This window comes from Aythya fuligula, chromosome 3 (genome assembly GCF_009819795.1).
Source record: "Aythya fuligula isolate bAytFul2 chromosome 3, bAytFul2.pri, whole genome shotgun sequence".
NCBI lineage: Eukaryota > Metazoa > Chordata > Aves > Anseriformes > Anatidae > Aythya > Aythya fuligula.
The window spans coordinates 47,002,162-47,028,609 of NC_045561.1; the positions used below are offsets into that span (position 1 = coordinate 47,002,162).

General features: G+C 33.4%; 1 protein-coding gene across 1 annotated transcript in view; it reads right to left on the reverse strand.

Annotated features, from left to right (window-relative positions):
- The window catches only part of PACRG (parkin coregulated), a 215,093-nt gene that overhangs the window by 99,602 nt on the left and 89,043 nt on the right, over positions 1 to 26,448 (reverse strand). The window contains exon 4 of the mRNA XM_032185431.1: positions 5,211 to 5,382. Coding sequence (XP_032041322.1) covers positions 5,211 to 5,382 — 172 coding nt within the window. The remainder of the gene's footprint in view (positions 1 to 5,210; positions 5,383 to 26,448) is intronic.

Genomic DNA, 26,448 nt, shown 5'->3' on the forward strand with positions numbered 1-26,448 from the left:
ATCTGTAGAACAGAAGACCAGTAATATTGGCATCTGTACTGCAGAAATCAACAGAAAGTGTTCTAACTATATTGTAGATCCTTGAATAAGAATGTAGACAAGAAAAGCCAAACAATACAGTTTTCTGAGACATTCAAAAAATATTTGATAAGGCCTGTCATTGATGAATTTTGCCATATTTTTCATATAAATCATATAAATATCCTAGAGATAGGAAATGAGGGTAACAATAAATGGCCACAGAGGATGAATCTGTGCTGAAGTTTGCACCTTCCAGCTACATCACAGGTGATTTGGAAGAGATGGTCACTAATGAGTGACAAAGCTTTCTGATGATAATGAAGTTATTCCAGATGTCAAAGGGCTGCAGAAGGACTTATAGTACTGAATGTCCGGGTGATAAAATGGCAGGTGAAATTCAGTCTTAATAAATATGATGTTCCAGGAGAGAACTAACTCTAACTTAAAAAGTGAAAGAAGCTAATTGCAAAGTTCACTTTCCAAACATTGATGACATTTATTTCTACTGAATGAGAAACAGAGTTTCTCCTCAAAGACAGTAGTAAAGACGAGTAACAAGGAATCCAGTTTGTGTGATTTGAAATCACCTGAGGTGACCAGTTTTGACTTTCAGAATATAACATAAACCTAATTACAATCACTTGTAGTGAATGACAGAGACTACAGGAGAGAAACATGGAAAAAAACTCAGAAAGAAAAGCTTCCATGTTCTTTAGGACAGAGATTGCTCTTTTTGGACTAAATCAGAAATGCTGGTCTGCACTGTGTAGGAACAATACTTCCATAGAAACAATACTTCTAAGTAACATTTCATGTGCAAAGACGTGAGCTTTATTGGCTTCTAGGCTTAAACACAGACTTTGTTAGGATTCACAGCACAGAAGAGAAAAGATTCTGACAATTGGTGATCCAAGATTCCTAATTGTCTAATTTCACATGATTTTCTTCATTGGCAAAAATTTATCGATGTTCCTACTAACCAATCATCTCTACTTATTTATTCCAACTTCTGTGTTATTGTCTACTGTTCCTTCATTTTTGATAGTGCAACTATAAACTAGAACACTGAAATCATCCAAGTTGAAAAGTAACTTCACTCTGAAAAACAATTACATTAGCAATAGTCTATTGCAAGGAACTGGAGTGGGAGGTGGAACAATTGGTCACTTTATGTGAAGGGGTTGGAAGCTCTTACAACTATGTGCCAACAAAGAAAAAGTAAATGCTTGCTGCTGATGAAGAGAAATGGGTACCTCTGAAAGGAAACCAGGTGCTTCCACACACTGTTTTGGATGTCCCTTATGCTGTTCACAGAAATACAAGACTGGTACAAGGGGTAGCAACTTCAGTGTGTGTTTTTGCCTGTGTGTCTCATGTCAAACCTGGTGAATTCTGCAGTCAGGAACCTCAGAGATCCAGAAACCTAATGATAGCAAACGAAAGGAATTATGGCCTTTCTGATCTGGCATCTGTCATGGCAGATGTAATATTAAAAGAAATTTGTCTCCAAAAAAAGGGGTCAAAAATAATTTTACATTCTCCTTATGACTGTACAGAATATAGAACTGGATTATTTAATTGGTAAGCAAATAGTGTTCTTTTTTTTTCTCTCACCCCCACACCCTTTTTTTCTGGCTATTCTTGGCTGTCTATAGTTTAGGCCACAAGTCAGTTTTAAGATAAATCAATGCATTATTGAAAGACTTAGTGGGGGCCACTTTCTGTGCCCTAAAAATAAGGAAACAAAACAAGTCTTACAGGCAGTTCTGCTTGCCACTCCAGAGATATGTACCTGTGTTTTATTTTGCCTTCTGCCAGAGATGCAGTTTTTGACGTGGGGCAAAATTAGCCTCCTTCTTTGTCTCCTTCCTACGAAAAGCACAGTACGGATCTTCTTGGCAAGGGAGAAGATACTGCGTGTTATGCATCAGAACTTTTAGAATACCTCTACATCTTTTTGGTATTTGCAGAATACCTCAAATTAGGGGACTCTGTTCTTGTTTAAATAACTCATGCAATAGATTTGTGAGTGCTATTTGTGAAAGAGAATTAAAAGTTTTAACATCTTGACCTATTTACATTTTCTAATTTTGCATTTTTTTATTTTTCAGTTGGTTTCCTTACAGGCCTGACATTACAGGTAATTTGTTTTTCCTATTTTTATGTCATACAATGACTGTATTTGTAAACTATTGTATCATGCTTTGCCACTGCAAAGTAAAATCAAAGTAAAGTATATTTTCAATTTTTATTTTGAGAAACCAAAATATGTTTTATTATTATTTTTATTTTATTATTCGAATATTTTTCTTTTTGAGAAATCAGTATTTCTGATTTTTTTTCTTTCTGTGAGTTAAAAAAAAAGTCTTTCCATGTGACAAATAAAAATAAGCAATTGTGTTTCAACTAAATAGCATTCATGCCAATCGTATTTTGTGTGTTTTTTAGAAAATAAGTTTTATCTGTTAATTTCAATTATCTCTCTTTTGTTAGTCATTGCCTCTTTGCTTAATTAGAAGAAAATCTGTAGAAACAATTAGCTTATAGTAAACCCCAGATTGATTAAATAATTTTATTTTAATCTTTAAGATACAGTTTTCAAAAAGTCTGAAGTTTTAGCAAAAACAAGTGTCTTAGGCAGGAGGGCAGATTTCTCCATAAATCACTAAAATATAAAAAAGAATTCTAATATTTAATTTAGAATGTTTTGGAGAGCAGCCCTTTACTAATATATCCCTTTGACGCACACGCAGGAGAAAATAATGCTTTTAAAAGCATTCCATTTGCAGAGTTATTTTTCTGTCTTTCTTTTATCCCTTTCCTCTCCATCATATATATTACGATGCCTAACAATCAATTGATTCACTCTTCCACAGTAGAAATATGGTAGTGGTCTAAAAGAAGACTGGTTAATCAGATATAACTCACCCAGAGGGACACTTTGGTAACAGTAATATGTGTAAAACATAACTGAGCTTATTGTGGATGCAGCTGAGTCACAAAAATATACAGCTCTGACTACACTGCTATATTACATGGGCATAGTAAATTTAAAACACTCTTAGAGGTACACACTTTCAGATTCCTTAGGTGGTGGTGTCTTTTTAAAATATTAATATGCATTTAGTTAGGAAGAAGCCTTTGTCATTGATAATATTTAGACTCTTCACTTATTAAAGCCAATACAAAAGTTTTTTTTTTTTTTTTTTTTAACAAAAAATAAGTGGAGTACAATGAAATAAAACAGAGCCAACAACTAAATTTAGCTAGCAGATTCTTGAATTTAGCTAGAAGATTCTTGAATAGGTTTCAGCAGATTCTTGAGTAGGTTTCAGCATCTTAAATTCTGATTCAATTTAAAAGTCTATATATCAAACCCTTATAAATATTCTTACCTAGCAGTCTTTTTCTAATGGTAAAAGCTGTGTAACAGCTAAAGCTTCTAGGTAATTATTTTGAAGCTAGATTCTAGTCTCAGGAAGACTTTTAAATCCTAAGTGTGGAGCTGCTGTCATAAACTTGCAGTTTTTTTCTGAAGAAACTATTTCAGCTTTCAAAAAGAGTGATACTGTTATAAATAAATTTGGATGGTGTTGAAAATACAGATTTAAAGAAATGCCATGATTCCCCTCTTTATATATTCCCCCTTTTGAGAGAAAAAACTTGTAATGTTCTTTTCATAACCTTTCACAAGCGTCACTTACAGAGTAACCATTACTGAATATTACATACACTTTTTGACATTTTCAAAATCTACAGTAAGATACAGATAATGACATCTCTAATTGATCTTTTTAAAAGGATAATAAAGTGAATGAAACAAACAACAATAATTCTGATCTTTCCAGTAGTACACTGGTATCAGAAGGCTCTAAACTATATTCCTTTTCCCCTTTTCCAAAATTGTGTTTGACTATTCATTCTCTATCACAAACACAATGACTCCATTTTGTTCTGTATTAGCATGGATGCTGAATCATTCCCAGAAAATAGGCCAGAGGACAGCAATGATATCATTACTGATCAACCACAAAATATAAGCCAAGTTTAATAAATATGAGCTTTTTAGAACTGGATTATATGGTTTACAATTGAAAAATTAAATGGAAGCCAGCTGGCACAGATTAACGTTAGTTGACCTATTAAACTTCCATTATCTCCCCCCTTTAAAAAAGAAAAAGGTGGCTGCATCAAAACTGCCTATTGGGAATGGTCCTGGCCTATGTTCAAGAATTTTTCAGGAGAGGGCAAATTAGCATGAATTGAAACTCCATTTCTAAGAAACTAACACTATCATGTTCCCACTCCCAAGAGTGCACCATGACACTGTTTAATTTACTAATATAGGTGTAGCACTTAGATTTAAGATTCATAAAACCAAACTAGAGAAGGATGATGGTTCAAAATATCTACTGAAGTAACTAAGTTAAAGAAAGAGGAAAGAATAGGTACTTCAATAAAATAAATTTTAGTCTTAGTAGTATTACACCTGATCTTACAAAATTTATTATCTTTCACATAATCTTTCAACAACAAAGGCTTGAATATAAAAACTTAAAAAATAATATTTAATTAATTAATATAATTAATATAGAATGCCAAAGTTTTACCTGCAGCATTCATGAGTCAGACAGAACTCTCAGTTTATTTATATATATATATATATATATATATATATATGTATGTATGTATGTATGTATGTATGTATGTATGTAGATGGGAAGTAACGGTAATGATGATAGAAAAGGGATCTAGAGAATAAATATAATAATACCACTGTAGAATAAACAAAAGGAAATAAAGAAACATAATCCTCTAAATTTCATCTGGTAATTTCTCCTGTCATTTCAGATGAACTGTTTTATACAGTAATTGATTTGCATAATAAATATATAAAAATTAGGTAAGAAAATGTCACTTCAAATTTCAGAAGATAAAGAGCCACACTGCAATAATAAAAAGACTCACCAAGCAGTCCAATTTTCTGGAGTACTGCACCTACCAGGTGATTGAAGGCATAAACCTTCTAGCCTTATACCTTACAATTTACTCAGGTTTGGATTGTATGTATGGCCTGTCATGTTTTATTGCTTAATTAGCAACTTGTCAAAAATCTACAACGTATAAGTGAAATTTTAGTTGCTTATTTTTATGTTGTTTGTTTTTATTTTCCACATATCTTCACCTACTTTTTATTGGGATAATGAGCTGAGGAATGACAGGAAGAATCTTGTTTCCACCATGTTCCAGCATGTCATGGATTCCTTGACGTGCAAAAAACTCACATGGAAATGTCATTTCACAAAGCCCATCAAAAAACAAAGGCAGATAATAATGATAGTCCAGCTTCTCAATCTCTACCTGAAAATACAAAATAAATAGTCAAATAAATACAATTTTACAAAACTAATACAACATGATCAGCCTGATGGATAATTACTGCCATCTACACAAGTATGTTTAGAAAATAATAATTGAGTTTGTATCACTGCAGAATAACATTAAGTCGCCAATATGGTTTATCACCAGATAAACGAAATAGAGAAATATTAAAGATCAGAATGAAAATCAATATGCTCCCACATATTTTCTGAAGAGTTGACACTCGACTCATTTGTTTCGATGGAACTAGAAGTTCAAATATCTGAAATCAGCAATTGAAAGTTTTCTGGTAAGTCAGCACCAGATTCTGATATTCTCGCTTATACACTTTACTTTGCAAGTCGCCCACACAAATTAATGCGGCTATTTTAAGAATAACGTTCTGTTTACTTCAGAAATATCTGATCTTTATGTTTTCACTTGGGCATTTATGAAAACAAATAAGAAAGAATCCTGTAACCAAAAAATATCCAGCATCACACAATTATCCGTATTTATACTGAATCTGCAACTTCCTAGGATATTGACCTAAATTTATTTACTACTGATATCAGGAACAGAATTCTAAAGAAATTCCATGTGTCTCTACTGTGAAAACAGGTAAAGAAAAATAGGTACCTATGCCTAATAGGAACCTCCCTCCATTCCTAAAATAGAAAGTGTGTTAACCATACCATGATAATGACTTTGTAAGGGATTTCACACTCTATCCAAGTATTCTTCCCTGTTCTTTCTTCTACATACCATCAACCTAATGTTACATACACTCAGGAAAGACAGAAAGAACCAGAAGTCGCTTGCTTTCAGTCTATTAGAGCCCTGAGTATAGCTAAGCTTGGCTCAACAGCCAGGCACTTTCTCTGAACACAGTAAGATCCTCAAAATCCCTGAGAGACCAATCCACCACTTCAGGCAACTGCTTCCTTGAAACACTGCTTAGCTGCCACCCTACTTTTCCAGTGAGATTATATTTTGGAATTTGGTAAGTGCTTCCTCCTTCACACTCAACAAGCTTTGTCACAGACTATACTGAAGCTCAAAAAATCCTAAAGAAAAGTTAGTCAGGTTAAGCAAACCAATCCCCAGCCCTTGATTCCTGAATATCTTTTGGGAATAGAATTCTCACTTGAATTGTGGAAGTCAAGCAAGTAGCCAACATACATTCTCTGTTTGCCACTGTCATTCATTTTCCTCCCTGCTTGACTCTGAGCAGACCTGAATATCTTGCATATCTTAGCTACTGACTGGACCACTTCAGTCTTTCACATTGAAACTGATTCATCCATGAAAATTAATCATAGAATAACCCAAGTTGGTAGGGAACAACATCATTGAGTCCAACTCCTGGGTCCATGCAGGACAACCCAAAAATCAAACTGTATGTCTAAGCATTGTCCAAACACTTCTTGATTTCTGACAGGCTTGGTGCCGTTACAGCTTCCCTGGGGAACCTGTTCCAGTCTGTTCATCCTCTCAAAGAACCTTTCCTAACCCCCAGCCTGACCCTCCCCTGTCCCAGCTCCATGCTGTTCCCTCGGGTCCTGTCGCTGTCCCCAGAGAGCAGAGCTCAGCGCCTGCCCCTCCGCTCCCCTCGTGAGGGAGCTGCAGGCCGCCATGAGGCCTCCCTTCAGCCTGCTCTGCTCTGGGCTGGACAAACCAAGGGACCTCAGCTGCTCCTTGTACATTTAAGTGGAAGAGGTACTTGAAAATAAGTCCTTTATATTTGCTGTGAGTATCTAACTATTGGCAGATGTAGTGCCAATTACACACTTAAATACTCTCACATACATTGATTTTTAACTTCTAACAACAGACTAAAAAGAATGAATGTATTATACCTATTTACCTACAAATGTGAATGAAATCAAGTCCCTGTAGTGAACCACACAGAGGAAGGAAAAAAAAAAATAATTAAGCATTCCTACAGCAGAACCCAAAACACCACATATGATGGATTCTCTGTGTATTTTGCTTATTGGCTTTTTGTTTAAGAATGGAAAACACGTTCATCAGATGCTTTAAGGTCAATATTCCATGGTCAATTCATGTGAAAGTTCAAAAATAACTATATCAAGCAAGCATTAGAAGTTCTTTACAAAACATATAATAATAAGATATTGAAATTCTCAATACTATTTTTTTTTTTTTAGGAGGTATTTCTTGAGCATAGAGCATGCTACGGACAACGCTTGTAAACTGGTAAAATAAGTGTGCCCACCCAGTGACTGAGAACAGAAGATATAGCAACTACAACCTTCTGGTAACTAGCCTAATTCAGAAACCAAATTATTCACTACAGAGAGAAGCCTGTATCAAGTAATCGCCAGGTGGTCAAAAAAGCTTTGATGAAGAAGTAAGACCACGAAGACCCAATTTTTTCTTGTCCTTTGTCAACAGGAAAATAAGATGTCCTTCAATATTTCTTTTTTTAACTTCTCTATAGTTTACATAATTATTTGACTGCATTTCAATAATTGAATGTTCCACTTTCAGAAAATTTAAAACAAAGCCTATGTTTACTTGTACCTGGGGAAAAGCTTTAGGCATGAAAATGAAGATACACAATTAGTAGAATGAAAAACGCCTTTATCAGATTCTGTTTTTGTTTGTTTGTTTGTTTGTTTTTAATCCATTCCTTATATGCACTTTGGACAACTGTTTCAAAATTACTAACTATTTCCATGGAAATACACACCCTTGTTACGTTACTGAATCAAGACTTGCAACTGTTTTGCTCAAACTACTTGTAATAGAATACCTTATGTTTTTTCCTCCTCTTTCTACTAATATCTCATCTGTTCTGTACAGTTGTTATCTTTTTTTTTTTCTCAGAGAGGTTCTCATAGTCTGAGCAATTTTTCTTACCTCTCATTTCCCCTTAAAATATGCTTTTTGCATTCCAGATATGAAGACAGATTATGTGTTCAAAAGCTTGTTCATTTTTTTTTTTTCCCCAGTAGCAATAACTGATCAATAAAAGATATTACCTTTGATATCACCTTTAGTTACCAACGTTGTCTTACAGTTATACATTTTATACACATAGGATGACACATTAAGGACAATATGATTACTGGTTTTAAAAATATCTGTTTTTTTTTTTTTTTTCATGACACAGATGTTTGATTTTGAAACAAAATCTCTACACAACACAGGTACATGTATTTCAAGCATTACATAATAAAGCATTTGTGTATACTCCTTACTTTGCAGTTGGTTCCAAAGCCATCAGTGGATGGCTACTGGCATGGGTCTGAAAAGGACCTGATTTCTATCTCATTTCTTCAGGCATCAGCTGTCCAAGCATTTTTATGTCCAAGCATAAGTAATTTTTACTTAGCATTTTGTGCTCTATAATAACTCCCACAATATGGAAGCCAGAAATATTTTCTTACATTCTATGTTGTGAAACCTTTTCCTTCTGTATTTACTATTTAGCTTTTAAAAGTGGCTATTATACAGCTGTACAGAGAAAAATGTGATTTTTCTGCTTACTCCCACAAAATTCTGTTGTTCACATCCACCCACAAATAATGCTGATTAAAGCTCAAATTCTTGGCAAAACTTGTCCACATCTGACAACAATGTTGCAACTACAGATTTTAATAAGTCTCAAAATTTTTAATAGGGTTATAAGTTGTGAGAATCCAGAATCTGTATTTCAGCAATTAGGCTAACTAAAAAAAAAAAAAAAAAAGATAAATGATTATAAAATATGATCAGATGATGAAAACCACTGTATTAGCATCAGTAAAATCTTCTGTTTCATGAAATTTCTATGCTATTATGCATATTAAAAGCTCTCTAGGTGAAAAAGAAATAATATACAGTTTATACTTGTTTTATCAATATGTATAACACACCAATGCACAACAAGTTGCAAGGAAACTAATGGCAGTATCACAATTAGAGATAATTTGTTCTGCAGAAAATCTGTTCGTATGAAGCAGCTACTAGTGAGAGGAAAGTCTGCTGAGAAAATGAAAAGCCAGATGAATAGTTCACATCGTAAATAGTAAAAATAGTTCCTTGGCTTATCTGCCTGATAAATGAAGAGAGAACTGATTTGAGAGAACTTAAGGTTTAGAAGTTTGACAATTGGTATGCTATTAGCCTTTCCTAAACAGTCATACTTAAAGCAATCTGATAATCTATAAACTGGAAAACAACAGTTTATCTGATTTAAGGGAAACAAAATGGCAAGAGAGTTAACTAGATATGCACTCTAAGAGAAATCTTTTAATTTAATGAAACTGAATTTAGAACCTTTTAGAAAAGGTAGATATTTAACTCTGTAGATATTTAACTTCTCACAATAATTTAAATAACAAATAAACTGATTAATTGTACTGCCTAGATTTTGACTTTATCAGTATACACTTCGCTGATGATACAGACAAGGCAGATCTTGCCAATGTTAAGGAGGGTCACCTACAAGGAAAACCTACAAAGAATGACCAAAAATGGTTACGAGATATAGGTCATTACAGTATCCCATGCAATGTTGAAGTGACAGATAAGCAAGGATTTCTGCTACAGTACAGGAGTTCATCAACGTGATGTAGTAAAACTGCAAAAAGAGTTGAGCAGACCAATTAATCATATGTACCACCAACATGATGCAGATATGAAAAGGGCAACTATTATTTAAAAGGTATCAGATATTTCTAGTACGGATAGGAAAACATTACTATTATTATACAGGGAACTAGTGAGATTGCACCTGTTATTATTATCAATTTACCCTATATATTTATATTTATCCTACTACAAAACAACCAGATTATATTCCCATGAATTCCTCACGGTAAGTAACAGGGACAAGCTGGCACATAATACATCAAACTGGGGAAAAAAATAAAAAAGGAAAAAGGGGAACAAATGTTTTTTTTTTTTTTTTTAACTTTTTATTGTCTATCTGAACTCTAATCACATTAGATTATCAGAATCAAGTGGTTTCTAGAAAAGCATGAAAAATATGTTTTCCTAATACACCTGAGTGTTCCATTGTTTTCCTTACACAGTTTTATTAATATGTTGTAAAAGTTCCACAAGCACACTAAATGTTAAACTTTAGAGTAAGACAGAAAGAGATATATTGTTTCTCTACATTTTACTCATCTCTTTTATTTGCAATTGCCTAATATAAGCATCACGTGATGTGCAAAGATAATTTGCATTCATAGGAGCCATGCACTTATAAGAGTCATGCAATTTCCAATTTTGCGAGGATTTAATTAGACACCAGTGGACACCTTTCTGAAAAGGAAAACAAAGAGTATAACACTGTCCCAGAAGAAGAGAAGGCTAACTGGAGGTAAATCCCTCCCACTTTGAAGGCAGAGGCTGAAGGTAGAAGGACAATAAGGAGATTGCTGGAAGACTGGCTACCTTTTGGAGGCATATGTATTGATCTTCACTTATCTACTCTGTGCAACATGCAGTTCGTTTTAAACCATACTGGAAGAACAGTGGGTGACTTTGACCATCCCAGCAAGACACATACAATGCATCATGTCAGTAGAGAATCATTTAAAATTAACTCATATACCCTCATTTCTTGCTCAAAGAGTATTTGCTACCACTTTAATAAGATGAAATGTAACATTCTTACTTTATGTTTTTAAGAATGAATTATGAAGAATGAATTATAAATCAGGAAAGAATGTCAAGTGATTCTATCTCATTCAGAAAGAGGGGCCAAGCAATTGTTTTCTCATTTGTTGGCATTAATTTCCTTTCTCTTTGACAATTCATGCAAAGCTATCTTTCAAATTAACTTGAAATTCTTTGGCATTTATGCAAATAACACAAAACCAGAAAAAAATACAGATAAGCAGGAAGACCGGGATAAAACCACACAACAAAAAATGTCTGTGGCCAAAATTAAGAACAACTATTCAAATATTTTGTTTTAATAATTAAGACATGGCATAAAATAGCAGGAAACCTTCCACAATGTATGCAATGCACAACTAAAATCATCCATCTACTGAATTTTGTCATAAGTTTCAGATTTTATGAAAAAATAGTTGTTATATGGCTCTAGAAATTGTGAAAACTTTTAAAACATCATTATGCATTAATATTTGTATTTTCATATAATATGTATTGTAAAATATAATGAAAATGCAGAAACAGCTGAAAGGCAAATTAGAATAGTGATTTCTCGTGATAAGAATGTTCTGTGAGACTGTTCCTATCACCTTCTTTTGACAATTATATCTAGGTGGTAAAGTGGGCAGGAAACTTCTAATACAGAGAATGACAGAGCAGTGCTCTGTTCACTTTGTTAACTAGAAAAATAAGAAGAGATATTTCCTCAAATGCTCTAAGGTGAGTCTGCATTAGTGTATTTCTGTGGAGCAGTTGTGCAATTTCAAAGTTAATCCTAAGGGGAACAGGTGCATTCTGTGTGCCGAAATGTGGTTCTGTATACAGATGTGATCAATTTACTTCTTAGTTAAGCCTTTCCAATTATTCCTTTATTCTGAGCACACTAAAGGGGTTATGTATGGCTCTCTACATCAACACAGAAGTTATACTCTCACTCACAAATTGCAAAAACACATTGTGATGGGGGAATTCTGAGCACTATCAGAGAAAAAAAAAATCAAATCTCCCCAAAATGCACCTATCATGCACCTATTACAATCAGCATGTTTTTAGGTTTCATTCCTATCCCACCAACACAGAGTTTTTCCATCACATAAATCTCCAAAGATGTAACTGCATATTTTTGGATAGCATTAAGTATGGAAAATTGTACAAAACAGGAAGGAAGACACAGTCCTCTCAGTAAATTCACAGTCTATTCACTCATTTATTATCATGCAGATGATCTTATTGATTTCACATGACATTTGCAAAATTCTCTTAATGAGAACAACCTACTTTTGGGGTTGATTTTTTTTTTTTTTTTTTAAATAATCTATAGTTCCAAGAAGTATAATCAGAGTCCTAAATGTACAGGAGCCCAGTGACTCAACTGGTTGTCTCATAACTTTAGTAAGAACTGAGAAGCTGTTTCCTGACACTAAATGACAGGTTTTATATGTCTCTTGCTCTTATGAAACAGGCTTGCTAGACACAGAGCAGAAACCTGTAAACTGTACTCTGGAGATTCAGCTTATTAAAAGCAATCTAAGGGACAGTTTTAAGAGTTAAAATAATAGACAAATGATATCTGGTTCTAGATATTGAATTAGGATTTCAAAAAGCTTTCAATAGAGTCCTTTTCAGGATATTATTAAGTTAACTTAGTAGCCACAGGAGGCAAAATGAAGTCCTTTCATGAATTAAAAGCTGGTTACAGTACAAGAAGCAAAAACATTAATGGTGGAATGCCCTGGGGATTTGCAGAAATAATGCTGCTTAGTATATTATCACAGGACACAATTTAAAATTAAAAGTATTACTCAGAATTATAGAAATGATGGAGTATTGCAAACAGTTGAAATTGACTGACAAAATGAAATGATTTACCAATGTGATAAAGACAGAATGTAAGATAGAAAAGTAAAAACTGAATTATTTTCACAATTTATAATGCTGCAGCTTCTGGTAATTGCATTTATCAATATTAAGGCCCACTCATGTTTGTAACTATGCATACTTTTTAAAATTCTACTATTCTAATTGTCTTTTCTAATTGCTACCATCTTGAATCTTCTGAAAGCCATAAAAGTTTCTGACTTCTGGTATACGATTTTGAAAGAAGACTGAAAGGGATACATACAGCACCAGCCAAGGAAGGATGATAAAATTTTTTATGAACTCCAGTAAAGTAATCTTCTCATAGTGCTTCAGGGGAAAAGTTCATTAAGTTCATGTAAAAAATGAGGGTTATCTGGGAGGAAAGTGAGAACAGTAAAAACAGTTCTCCGCCTCTAGGCCTGGAGCTCCCCTTATGAGTCTTGCTCTCTGCCTGCTCTGTGAGCAGAGTGAGTCCTAAGTTCTAAGTTCTCCTCTCTGAGAGGAGTATTCCAGGAGGAAGATGTTTACCATGGAAGGTCAGGTCATCCTCTGGTGACTCGTTATGGTTCTAATAATGCCACAGTTAAAAATTCTTGACTGAATAAAAGTTTGTGCTAACTGACCAGAATTATCCGAGATGTCACAATGAGGGGAACTCTTCATAAAAGGTTGGTGGCCAACTTCAGCTAATTTTGAATGAACTTAAGTTACTACCTTTGGTTATACCTCTTCCAACATTAATCCAAGGAATACACAGGAACTGAGATCTATGGTATATTAAATACATACAATGAAATCTAAATGATTTGTAGTATGGATTCAGATAGGGGAATAATTTGTCATAGCAAACTGCATTATACAAAAGACAGTAAAGCAAGCTGTTACTGTCAGCACATTTGCTGAACTAATTTATAGAAGGAAATAAACACACAATTATCAGTTTTAATAATCAAACCACTGACATCTAGTCAATCTCTTGCCAGACCTAGACTATCCCATTTAAAAAATCAAGTAACAAATGTAAGCAAGATGTAGAGAGTCCTGGACATTCCTCCATTTCTTTGAAGCCCCAGCATAGGGCTCCTAACTGGACTTTATTTCCATACTGATTAAGCTTATTTGAAAAACAAATGTGTTTAAAGGTGACCCAATTACTCAGGACCTCTAATTGTAAATCTCTAAAACTTACTGAAACCCATTGGTATCACTAATGTAACTAAGTAACAAACCAAATTTCAACCAAATTCAAGAAACTGGTCAGTTTGTACCAGGTGCAATTTGGTCACTATAATAATATATTTTTAATTATATATATATATATATATATATATGCATATATATATAGGATATTTTAATAGAATAACATGTATAAAGGTATCGTAGTAATATTTAATACTAGTTAGGATACTATATATGGTAAAATGTATAAAAAACCCCTTATTTTCAGAAGGGTGGATAAGTTTACTCCAGTAACTCGAATACTTTAAGGTGTGTATGCCTCTCTAATATTTGGAATACTTTACTCTCCTAGAATAGCTTATAGACAGAAGAAACATACTTCCAGCAAGGTTAAAAAAAGAATGGGTAAAAAATGTCTGACCAATATGGTGGCTGCCCCATAGTCACAAGAACTATATTCATCTCTATACTGTTTAACAGGATCTCTTAAGGGTGGAAACTTCAGTTAAGCCTTTATTGATGCTTAAGACCAAAGGCTGATAGAAGACCAAGGGATTTTCAGAGTGCCAAGAAGCTGTAAGTGTTCTCTGGCATGCACTGACAAAGCAATTGCATTAACTGATGTTTTTTTGACTCACAACTCCTGAAAGTCATCCCCCAACTTTCAAAGTTATTTAGTGGTATATTCATTCGGGAATCTGCTCCATTGGTCCAATAGTCTAATTTGTTCCAATTTCCCATGTTATGATGATGATGCTCCTCCCCAGGAAAGAGCAATGGCTGAACATTTCAAGAGAACTATCCAGAATACAGAAAGAAACATAATAAAGTTTATTGAGACAGTTACCATGAAAGCTGTTGGAGTAAGCAGGACGACAATGTATGAATCTCCACAGACTTCAAGAACTAAGATTAAGGGAGGAAAACCAAAGTAGTCTCATTCATTGTAAGTATGCCTGAGAAGCATGGACCAAAAGAAGTTTTGGGGCAAAAGACTATCTAAAAAGAAGAGGTCAACCACCAGAAATCCTTTGTCGCATGGCCTCCAAGAGTCCTGAATTTATCTCACACTTTTCAGTCATGGTCTGGTGGAATGAGACAATATGCTATGCAATGTTGGAAGGTCCCCAGAGGTACACTGTAGAAAGATGAATCCAAGTGAACTGATTCTAGACATTGATAGAGCCTCAGAAATGGAAGGGAATACTACACCATCTGCTGGCTGATACCAAACATTGTGATGGTATTGTCTATTTTAATCGTGAACTATGGAAAGAGATATCCAGGAGATTATTGTAAATTTCAAGGCCAATTTTTGGAACAGATCACACTGACACAGAAGTGTTAAAAGCCTCTCTTTGTGAAAATTGGTGTCATTCCAAATAAGTCAGAACTCAAGACTGGCTCATAATTTTCAGAATTTATAATGTACAGTGTGACTAAAAGAAGTTTGAATGAGGTATATCTATACATATGACCAGAACAGGGCAGGAGTCATTCTCTGACCCTGACAAAACTATGTCAGAGACTGTGCTAGCTGTGTACTGAACGGTGTCTATGCTCAAGGACACAGTACCACTGCCTTACAAGGATAAACGTGGAGGTTGGCATGAATTGCACAGAGGTGGAGTGAAGAACACAAATACATTTGAAAAAAATAATAATAGAAGTTTGCTTGCACAGCTTTTAAATATTCCATTAAATACATCAAACATATCTGAACAAAATGCTTGGTGCAGATGTATCACTCAAGAATATTAAGTTGAGCTTATTAGACAATATTACAGTCATGAAGTTAAAAATAAACCTTGCTTTAGAAGAGTACAGTCCCTTGTGGCATCTGACATGGCTGTCTGTGAAATGAGTCACTGAATACAACTTTTACATTAATGGTGTCACTGAAGACGACATTTCATAGGTGAAAAGAAGATACCAATAAGATGACTTGGTAGTCCTTTCTGAATTTGGTACCTACAACAAATCTGCTCAGGTATATATAGATATTGCCCTTCAAAGAGGCCAACTGTTGATCAAACAAAAGCTGACTTAAGACATTGAATTTAGAACCCCTTCCCCATGTAAATGTTTGCTTTATTAACCATTTATCTGCTCTTTCAGGAAAAAAAACTCTTTCCAAATTGCATTAATTTCAGTAAGATATATGAAGTTCCTGGAAGGAAGGAGTAGCTTAGATGAAATGTGGATGAAAAATATTCAAATGTACTGCAATAGGTAAGGTTTTATTTGGTTGTATTAGAAAAGTAATAGCCAAATTGTCTTTGAAATTTAAAGTGTAAAATGGGTTCCATTTTATAGAAAGACCCAATGTTCATTTGCCTAAGTTAAAGTGTAAACTTGTAGTAAAATGTATTATTTTTACTTAGAAACTGAACGAGTTGGTAAAGGATTATTTTCCAATTAAAACCATGACTGTCAACCTTACTTAAAATGTCAGAATATGGGCCTCTTTCTGTTTGATATAATACATTTTACATTCTTCAATTATACTTTGTTTGTTTGTTTGTTTCAATGCTAAATTTATCTTGGAAATTTATATTCAAAATATACAACATAGGTATATATCCTGTAATTTCAAAAATGTATAGTTTTTAAGGTTTTTAATTTCTTGTTAGCAGAGTCTAAATAACTTTAGAAGGGAAAATAAAGCTTATACTCAATATTGTAGGGTAATATATGACATATATGTATTTAGAAAATATAAAATATTGTAAGGTATGCCATTTAACATCTTACTTTCTATGTAGCTAATGTACATGTATACATTACATTACATATGTATACACATAATGTATACATACAGAATTTATATTATGAAACGATAGCTTTATTTATACTGTTACTGTATTTTTCTACATTAATAGTGCTCTTCAGTACTTGAAACAACAAAGAAACTATTCAAGAACCTTTATAAAAATCCAAGAATTGTTCTTATGTCTTTTTTAGATTTTTATTTATTTATTTATAAACATTTTGAGAATCTGTTTTGTAGGCATATTCATAGTTCTTATGGAATATAGTAAAATATTCTTTATTAAATATATGTATGTAAGGTCTGAATATACTGCATATGTTCTTGTAGTGGTTACCAATATAAAAACCTAACATACAGACATGAATAGACAACAAATTGAAGATAATACTATATTATTTTTAATATATAATTACAACAGTATTTTGAATTTGTATAAAAATCTTAAAAATTGATCCTAGTCAACTTTCAAAAGCAGAAGTCATTAAGAAAGCAGTTAAAACTTAGAGATTTAACTTGCATTAAAGATTTATTCTTGCATTCTTAGCTCAAAATCTGACTTCTCCCCATAGAAAATGGGGATCTTGTTTACTAAGGTTATTTAGTATGTACTATTTTTGCACAGAAATACTTTAAATTTGAACCATCCACAATATTGACTAAAGAAATTTTTTGAGGCTAGATGAATATGTTCTGAAAACTACTGAAACTGAAAAGCTACCGTGGAGGCTCGGATAAATAACGTTAGTAGACAATGAAAGTTCTGGCTGATCCTTGATTTTCTTTGAAAGCAATAAAATGTGTAAACCATAGACAAATTTGAAGAAAGTAAACTAATCTTAAGTAAAATAACTAATAGTAAAATGGTTGCTAGTCCTATGCTTTATTATCTCTGCAAACCTCAGGAATTACATTATACAAAATCCAGTATCATACAGTACAGCAAGTCTGATTGTATTTCATACGATCATTGTCCCGTTCTTTGTATTTTCTATTCGATTTATCAAAGAAATACAAACTTTGTCTTCGAGCATGTTGCAAAGTGAAATTGAAACAAACAGGTTTTTATAACACAGTTTTCACTAGACGAAATGAGCTCAGATCATTGGATTTTTAAACTGTCCTTGAAACAAATACAGTGAGGAGGTCAACATGTTGTATCTGTCTATAAGTTATATTATTGATGTGCATTCTACATACTATGTATCCTTATACACTTACTTAATAAGGTTTTTCATAGATACTTTTGAGAGTTTTGTATACTCTAGATTCACTAGGACTGCTCTTCTATTTTCACATTGACCAGATGAATAAATGGCAAGAAATTTAATGAGTAGGAAACTTACGAATTCACACTTATACACGTGATTTTTTTTTTTCTTTTGAAACAATTTGCTGGCTATAGCTATATTCATTCACATTTAAATAGCACAAATAAGTAAGCAATATTAGTAAGACATAGTCAGACAAAAAATAAATGGACTAAAACCAATGTAAAATATAAAAGTAAGATTATCAGTGAAAAAAACCTTCTACTTGGTTCCCAGGTCACCACATGAAATAAAACTATACAACTGGGGGAGAAAGGAAATTAATATAGGCAAAATGAACCTTTGGTTTGGTTTGCATTGTTTTGTGTGTCATTCATTGAGTTGTTTGTCAGTGCTCACATGTGGCTTATGTGGACATATGGCTTTATGGTCATGTTTTACAGTCATATTCTTAATAAGCTGGTCCTATGATTTTTGTTGCTAATTGGGTTGTAGAGGCTGGATTGACTTGCATTAGTATGCAGCCAACCCTATGCACTCACCAAAAGGAAAAGAAAATAGCTTTGAAAATCAGAGACTGACAGATAAATTCTGGTCATTACCCATTTAAATAATTTTGTGCAGTGAAAAGGGTTATTTTCACAGTAAAGCCTGGTAAGACATGCTGCTAAATTATAAGTAGACTTCACTAACACAATGGGAATCTTCTAACTGTGGAAGCCTAAGTAGACAGTGATCATGCAATGAAGAAATTCCTCACACTTTTTCTTCCCCACACCTATGGCATTAGCTATTGCTATCACATGGTGTGTTTGCCATGAAGTACAGTGTAACTTTAGCAATCTTACTAGGAATTCTTCACTCATTCTGGAGAAAAAGAGAAAAAAAAAAAAAAAGCAGAAAGGGTACCCTGGACTGAATCCCAAAGCAGTAGCACTACACTAGGCTTTAATTACTCAAGTTATCCCACTGTCTACCAAAATAGTGCTATGTAATGCACAAAAATATAAATGATGATCTGTTTTTTTAACCACTGCACAAAATTTTCAATATTGGTATATTTCATTAAACATTGAATACAAATTTTGTACAGCTGTGTCAAGTTTTCCATTATTGTGATGCTATTTCAGTAATTTAAATTCACTGTCTGGAAGATGCAGTGAAATTAGTGGGTGTGTCAGTGACAAATTTTTCTATACAAACCTCTCTTTGGACTAAGCTGAGGCATTTGTGTAAAGAGTACATAGCACGATCTGTACTGTCTTAGCATTGAGGCAGAAAGTTAATTTTGCTGTGTAACAAGCTACAAATAAAAGCTTGTCTTTTTTTTTTTTTTTCTTTTCTTTGGGAATATGTTTTGTGTCAACGCATTATAAGCCAATGCATCATGTGCCAGCCTACTCCCACAGTGGACTGTAGTAAGCCCAGCTGAGATTGAAATGTACTATAAAGGCTAATATAGACATACATTTATGTTAAATGTAATATAAATGAACAAAGTGGAATAATAAGAATGAGTGGAACCTGAGAAGGATTTATATTAATAGCTGTCAAATGGATTGTGGAATGTAATCTTGAAATCAGGGAGAATTTCTGGAAGACTATGCAAAATTTATGACAATATTCTTTTTACTATTTAGTATAACATCATTCTTAGGTTATCAGTTATGGCTAACAATACCTCAGTAGCCTCACAATTATCCACATTTCTGCAGGAATCAAATAGTTTTAAGCAGGTAATTACTCAAAATCCTCTTAATCAATTTTTAAAAAGAATAACAAATGTTTTAATTATTTGAATAATCCAAATTATATTTAATAGACCATTCAGTGGCTGCTACAGTGCTCACAGCTTTGTTCCTATAATATGAAACTCAGTAAGATCAATTAAATCTTATAACAATTTCATCTAATCACACCAGACAAGCATTCAAGATGAATACTATCATAGAATAATGAACACTAAAAATAATTAAACATATTGGGATTTAAGTGATGATAATCAAATTTCAGACTTAATACTCTGTTAAGATTGATGTTTCTGTTTTTATCTCCTTTGGTATTATCAGCATAACAAAAGATGTCTTCCTGAGAATACCTAGAGAGACTGAAGTAAGATTTCTTGTATTTAGATATCAACAATTAATGTAAAAAACATTTTACTCTGTTTTACTAATAAAAAGTGATCTCATATTGTGTGGAAGATCTGGAACATCAATGGAGAATTAGGGGACATGACGTTAGGATAATTCTCTGTGGGTACTGGAGACAAAAGATTAAATATTTTATAACTGAGCCACTAGTTCAAGCTTCAATAGCCATCTATGCAAATTCAATTGATGTTGCTAGTTCTTCATCAGAGGTAAAGTGAACTTGTCTAGCAGTCTAAAGAACAAAAAGTATTGACCTACTATTTCAGAGAATTTACCTTCTAAACTCAGATTCCTTGTCACCTTTTCAGATAAAAGTAGAAAGGTTAGACAGTTTAGCACACACTACAACCCCCAACAGTGTTACTTATGCACATGAACACTGAGAAGAGGAAGGAGACTGTGGAAAAAGTGGAAAAGGATAAAGGGATACTAGCTAGTAGGTTCCAAAATGAGGTATCTGCTATTCTGAATCAGAGCAGCAATCTACAAGAGACAAAGTTCAGGCTTGTGACAAAAAGAGAAACACCAAATCCTCCAGTTTCTAATCACCAACCAAACTTAAGTTCTGAGATCTGTTCAGTAACTACAGAGGCTGCAACCAAGGTAGGGTTTAAATTACATGTGAAACAAGAACAGGATATCCTGTGCACAGGATAATTCTAAGCTACTTCCAGACACCACTTTAGGGAGAGAGTATGAGGACATGTACCACTTCCTCTTTCAACTTCCATTCTCTTTCAGAGGAAAGAAAACCTGAACAGGAAGGCTGGAAAGCAGCCCCTGTAAAACCAGGTTCCTCCTTGTCCCAGGATGTAGTGTGGCAAACAGCTATTTCACAGTTCAGAAATAACCTAAGATTATACTGCTATATTCATGACCACTGAAGCCTATGGAAATCCTTGTTGATAGGTCAGACCCTAAGTATTCAGCTTATTCTAAAGGCTCATTAACTACACTAATTCTGAAATAATGGATTATTGTCATGTATTATCAAACTGATGAAATATCCTGATGTAGCAATTTCATGGTACAAAGGAGACGATTTTACATGAGCACTAGCCCTATGAAGGTTCAATCCAGGATCTTTAACTGGAAATGGGTATGGTGTCTAATAAATTTCATTTTGAGACCTCCTGCACTTTTTGCGATACCAGAACAATAACAAGCCACATTCTTCCCCTGCGCATAGCAAAACTGCCTGAGTATGACTAGCTTTCTCAGAACTAGTCTTTGGGGTCATGTAGCTAGGTTTATGTTTCATGTATAAAGTTTAAGGCCTGTTTTTTAATTAAACTCTGAATGGTCGATACCACATTGAAAATTATTTTTCTCATTTGCATAGGAAGAGAAAATTCTAAATCCAATGCTTCTGAAGATAATGTGTGAGAGCATTGAGACTGGGGCTCTTTGTGTAATTCCATGTTTTCATCACTTACACTTTCCTTGACTTATGTTTCTGCTCTACATTCTCAGAATGACAATTCTAAATCTTTAAAAATAGCTCTTTCCGTGTCAAAGTACCTTCAGCTCCCAGCAGTATTACTTTATCATGCCACTTTGTTAAGGGTATCAAAAATACCTTAAATACCATATTTAGGAAGAAAAAGAAAAAAGAAAAAAAGGAAAAAATAAGTCAAGGATTAATAACAACTACATCTAGAGGTGAAACCAACTGGATGAGGTTCACTCAGATACATCCTAAATAACCTGTATCAAAAGAAACAACCAACCCCTTCATTTCTTCATTACATTATAAGCTCCTTAAGTGCAAGAGTATCATTAACCTATTAGCATTTTAGGAAAAAATATTTCTTTATCCCATGCCAAACGTATTCACTGCTATCACACTGACTTCAGTTTTGAATTCAGACTTCCTTCAGTGTGTAAAAGCATCGCTGTTTAGCTTTAACACACAGTAAAGAAGATATCTACCAAAACAAACAAACAAACAAACAACAACAGGAAACAGAAAAGGGGAATTAACTAACTATCTCTTTGGTGGTAGGGTAGATTTTCTATTACAGACAAATAGCAAACAAAGCCATACTTAATTCATCATTTTGCAAGCAAAAGATAACCATATCATCTATCTATCTATGCTGAAGTGTAAGTTATCAAAAAAAGCTTTTCTTTAGTTGTCATCTCAGAGTAACTTCAAAAGCAGTCCCCAAGCATCCAATAATATCTTTCTGACAACCTCCTTATCTCCTACAAGCTGTTGTGAGAGCTGAATCAAACCAGCATGTCATGAAAACTGCTTCATAACAGTGTAAATTAAAGGAATCAAATACGCCTGATAAGTTAACTACTGCTTTTCAGATCATCACAACACGTTAAACTTAAAACACGAAAAATGTACAGGCAATCTACTTCTGGCATCTGAAGCCATTTTTTTTTTTTTTTAAGTAAGACAAACAACATGGATGTATGGTATATCAAAGATGATGTAAATATACAATTCAAAAATTCAAACCCTTCTAACTGAAATGTGATTTTACATTTCCACATTGAAACATTACATTTTGAAAGTACAGTTAAGAAATTATCATGGACTAAGCTTTCACTTTCCAGATCTTTCATGTGACATACTATTATTATCTACATTCACATCTGCTTTGTAAAAATATTTGCATTGACAGCTTCCTGAACACACTGCCTCAACACAAATTCAGTCTGCAAAGGATGAAATCACTTAAGTATTTGTTGTAGAACACTTCAGTACCGAAGATAGAAAGAACACTTCAGAACTCAAGATAAATATATTTGTGTTTAAATATTTTTACTTGTAGAAAAGTAGGTGGTATGTAAAAGTTTTTTGTACATTATTTGTAGCTTTTAAATTTATCTGAATATGCAAAACTTTTTTTGTATTGTTTGCTAATACAGAGAAAAAATAAGGCACGGGATATTGGATAAAATCTCCATGTAGGCCAAAAGCAATAAGCATGATAAATTCCATACTACATACAAAACAAGACAATTACACTATGGAGCCCATAAAAGCCCTTGTGTATAAGTATACAGATGCTAGTGTACATTCCTTATTTTATTTTATTTTATTTACTGTGCACAAAAGAAGGCAAGGATTTCATCAAGATTTTCAATAATGGTTTAAAATACTTGCCAAATGGCAGAGAGAGTAGGAAACCACTGATGTAAGCAAAATGGAAGAAAACATCTAATTTGTTGAAATTTCATATCCTCTACCATGTAATCTCCAGAAAATCTTTATCAGCGATGATATAGTTCTAGAGCTGCCCACAGCAAGATCCTCCAGGTTTTATTCAGCCTGAACCAAACACCTATGACTTCCAAAACATTTATTTTGAATTCATCTTCTTCCACAGATGGACCACTTATGATATTAACTGACAGAGGAAAAATCTAGATCTCGTATTAGACATCTAGCTGACCAAATAATTTAAATTTTTCCTGATGTTCAAGAACAGACTGATTCAACAAATATTCCACACACTGAGGATGTAAACATTAGATGACAGGCATCTGTTCAACACTACGGAGAGCTGATATCATCAGCTTTACTTCTCATGCTTTCGAAATTCAAGAGATGTTACAGAAAGGTGCCAACTCCAATGTTATCAGTAGAAATGATTTCATGCATTTCGAGTCTCCTGTATTTTTTCCTGTAATTCACTTACATTTGCAGTTTTTACAGCCTCATAATGATATTCTTCCAAAACTAGTAGGATGCTTACAGTGAATGTGACAAGACAAAAATTAAATTATGAAATTAATAACTTCCAAATATCTGAAACTTGAATGCCTGAAATTGATCTGAAAATGTGACCACTTGAAATAAACAGATTTGTAAATAGGATTGCCGTATCAAGTGAACAACAGTGTTAAATGAGAAGTTTCAGCACATCATAAGATTTCTATACTTTCTATATGCATTTGACAGTGAGCCTTTAAAGATCACAATAGCTAAAAAAAAAATATAAAGTGTTTATTTTAAATAGTGTTAAAAAGCTTGGAAGATACTTCATTCACAGAAGAATCAATACTTAAGCAATGTAGTGAGACTTTGTGACAGATAGGAAAAGAAATTTGTATAATATGATCAGATTGATCTTAAAGATCAAAATGAGAAAAAAAATCCATTCAAAGCTAAGAGTAACTTTTGCAATTTTAATATTCTATACCTGCAGATGCACTGTGTCCTACAATGACAAGTCCTGGGAAATAAACCTAAAGGGTTTAAAAGAATCACAACAAAGACACAATATACACAAAAAGGTTGGGGGGTTATTTTACAAGAGAAATTAAAAAAATAATAAAGATGTTCTTTCATAATTTTGTACACCATTGATTTTGATGTAAATCTGAAGTATTAATATTTGGACTCAGTATCCTTCATATATAGTAAGTAACACTTTGATGTCAACTGCGCTGTTTATGCACAAGTCCAAAATACAGGATTTATTACTGATTATCTGTTATTAAAACAATGGCTTTTTTTTAATTACTGAAGTATGATATGGCAATAAAAATGCAGTATTTGATACTGAAATAGGCTACAAAGCTCCCCAGCCTGCTAGAAATAGCATTAACTTAGTTATTAACTTTAGTTTCACTTACTTAGTTTTTCTTTAGAATTTCATATTTATAAGGAAAAGCCCTTATTTTACTCCTTTGTGTTTTGAATTTTACATCATGTTGTCTTTGTACTGACCACAAACATCATTCATAAAGAGTATGGATATTTTTGCTTTTACTCCACATGCAATTTTCTTCACTTTATATTATGTTTCTTATGTTTAATAACATTGATCATTTTTTTTTTAAACTCACAGTGAGGCTAAAGATGCGGTGATATGTTGGATAAAACCTTGGCAAAACTCTTAGTTTAAGTTACTTCCTTCTGAGAAACTTTATAATCTCTGTGAAAGTAAGAAATTTACTGAGTATTGTTTTGGGCAGAGTAGTTTTGTGTTTGTGTAGAAAGGAGGTAGGTCAGTTTTGAAAGGAGATGATTAACTTCTAAAAAAAAGGAAAAAGCTTTTGGGTATATGTTCTAGGAAAAAGAATGAAATTAGACTTTTAGTGCAGAGTGAATCAGGTGTTTTGTGTAGAAGCTGTTTCTAGTTATTGAATTTCCTTATGTTCAAGAAAGCAAGACTTAATAATTTCTTGTAAATAAATAAATAAATAAAAAAGCATTGAAAACATGGTCCCTATTAAATGTTTTACCTCCTAACTGCAAAGATGGACAAAATCTCCAGTTAATCACTTTGGTCAGAAGAGATAACAATAACAAATCCAGAAACGTGTCTAACTGAAAGACAAATATATTATATATAACATTTAAATATACTTGAAGAGGAATACAGTAAGGATATTCATAAAGAAATAAAGTAGTATAGTGGCTATTTTCACATTCACATAAGACTGTACTGTCATGCAACAGACTTATCAAAGGATTCCTGTAATTTCAAGCTGAATAAATCCAATAAGTCTTAGAGTAAGAATAACCAAAATGTTAGAAGAGCCTTAGATTATGCACTATCCCTCAGTTAGTCAGTTATGCTCTGTACAGAAAACGTTTTTCTTGTTTAAGCACCCCAGTGAAGTCTTCCTGTTAAAAATAAATAAATAAATAAACAAACAAACAAATTACATATCTCGGGCTTGTTTAATGCAAAACCCTACCCACTAACTCAAAAGAAACAACAGCAAAGCTTCACTTGGATCACTGCAATACCACAGAACAAATAACATCTGGGAAAGATGGACAGAAACAGGTTTCTTCTAGACAGTTTGAGTGAACACCTCTAGTCATTCTACAGAAATGATTCCCCAACACAGACTTATCTAGACCAAGGTCTAAATGTTCATATGCACAGGGTTTGTCTGTTTGTTTCTTGTGTGGTCAGACAGCAACTGGAGTGAACCAGGACACCCTTGAAATCTAGCAAGTCAAGGAAAGAAAAGATCTTGACTAGAAGATGGCCAATGGAGGTCTGTCCCCTGGGTATAGTCAGATAGCAAAAATTCTCCAAATATATGGGTATTCGACTAGTTTATTGACAGTGAGCTGGATTTGAATATCAAGAGGGCTATAGAACTGGATACGGAACTGAGATCATTCCTTCTGATAAACTGAGCAGGACAAAAAGGAAATATGAATGTTTATTTCTCTTTATGCAAACTACTCTGTAACAAGTCTGATGGAAAA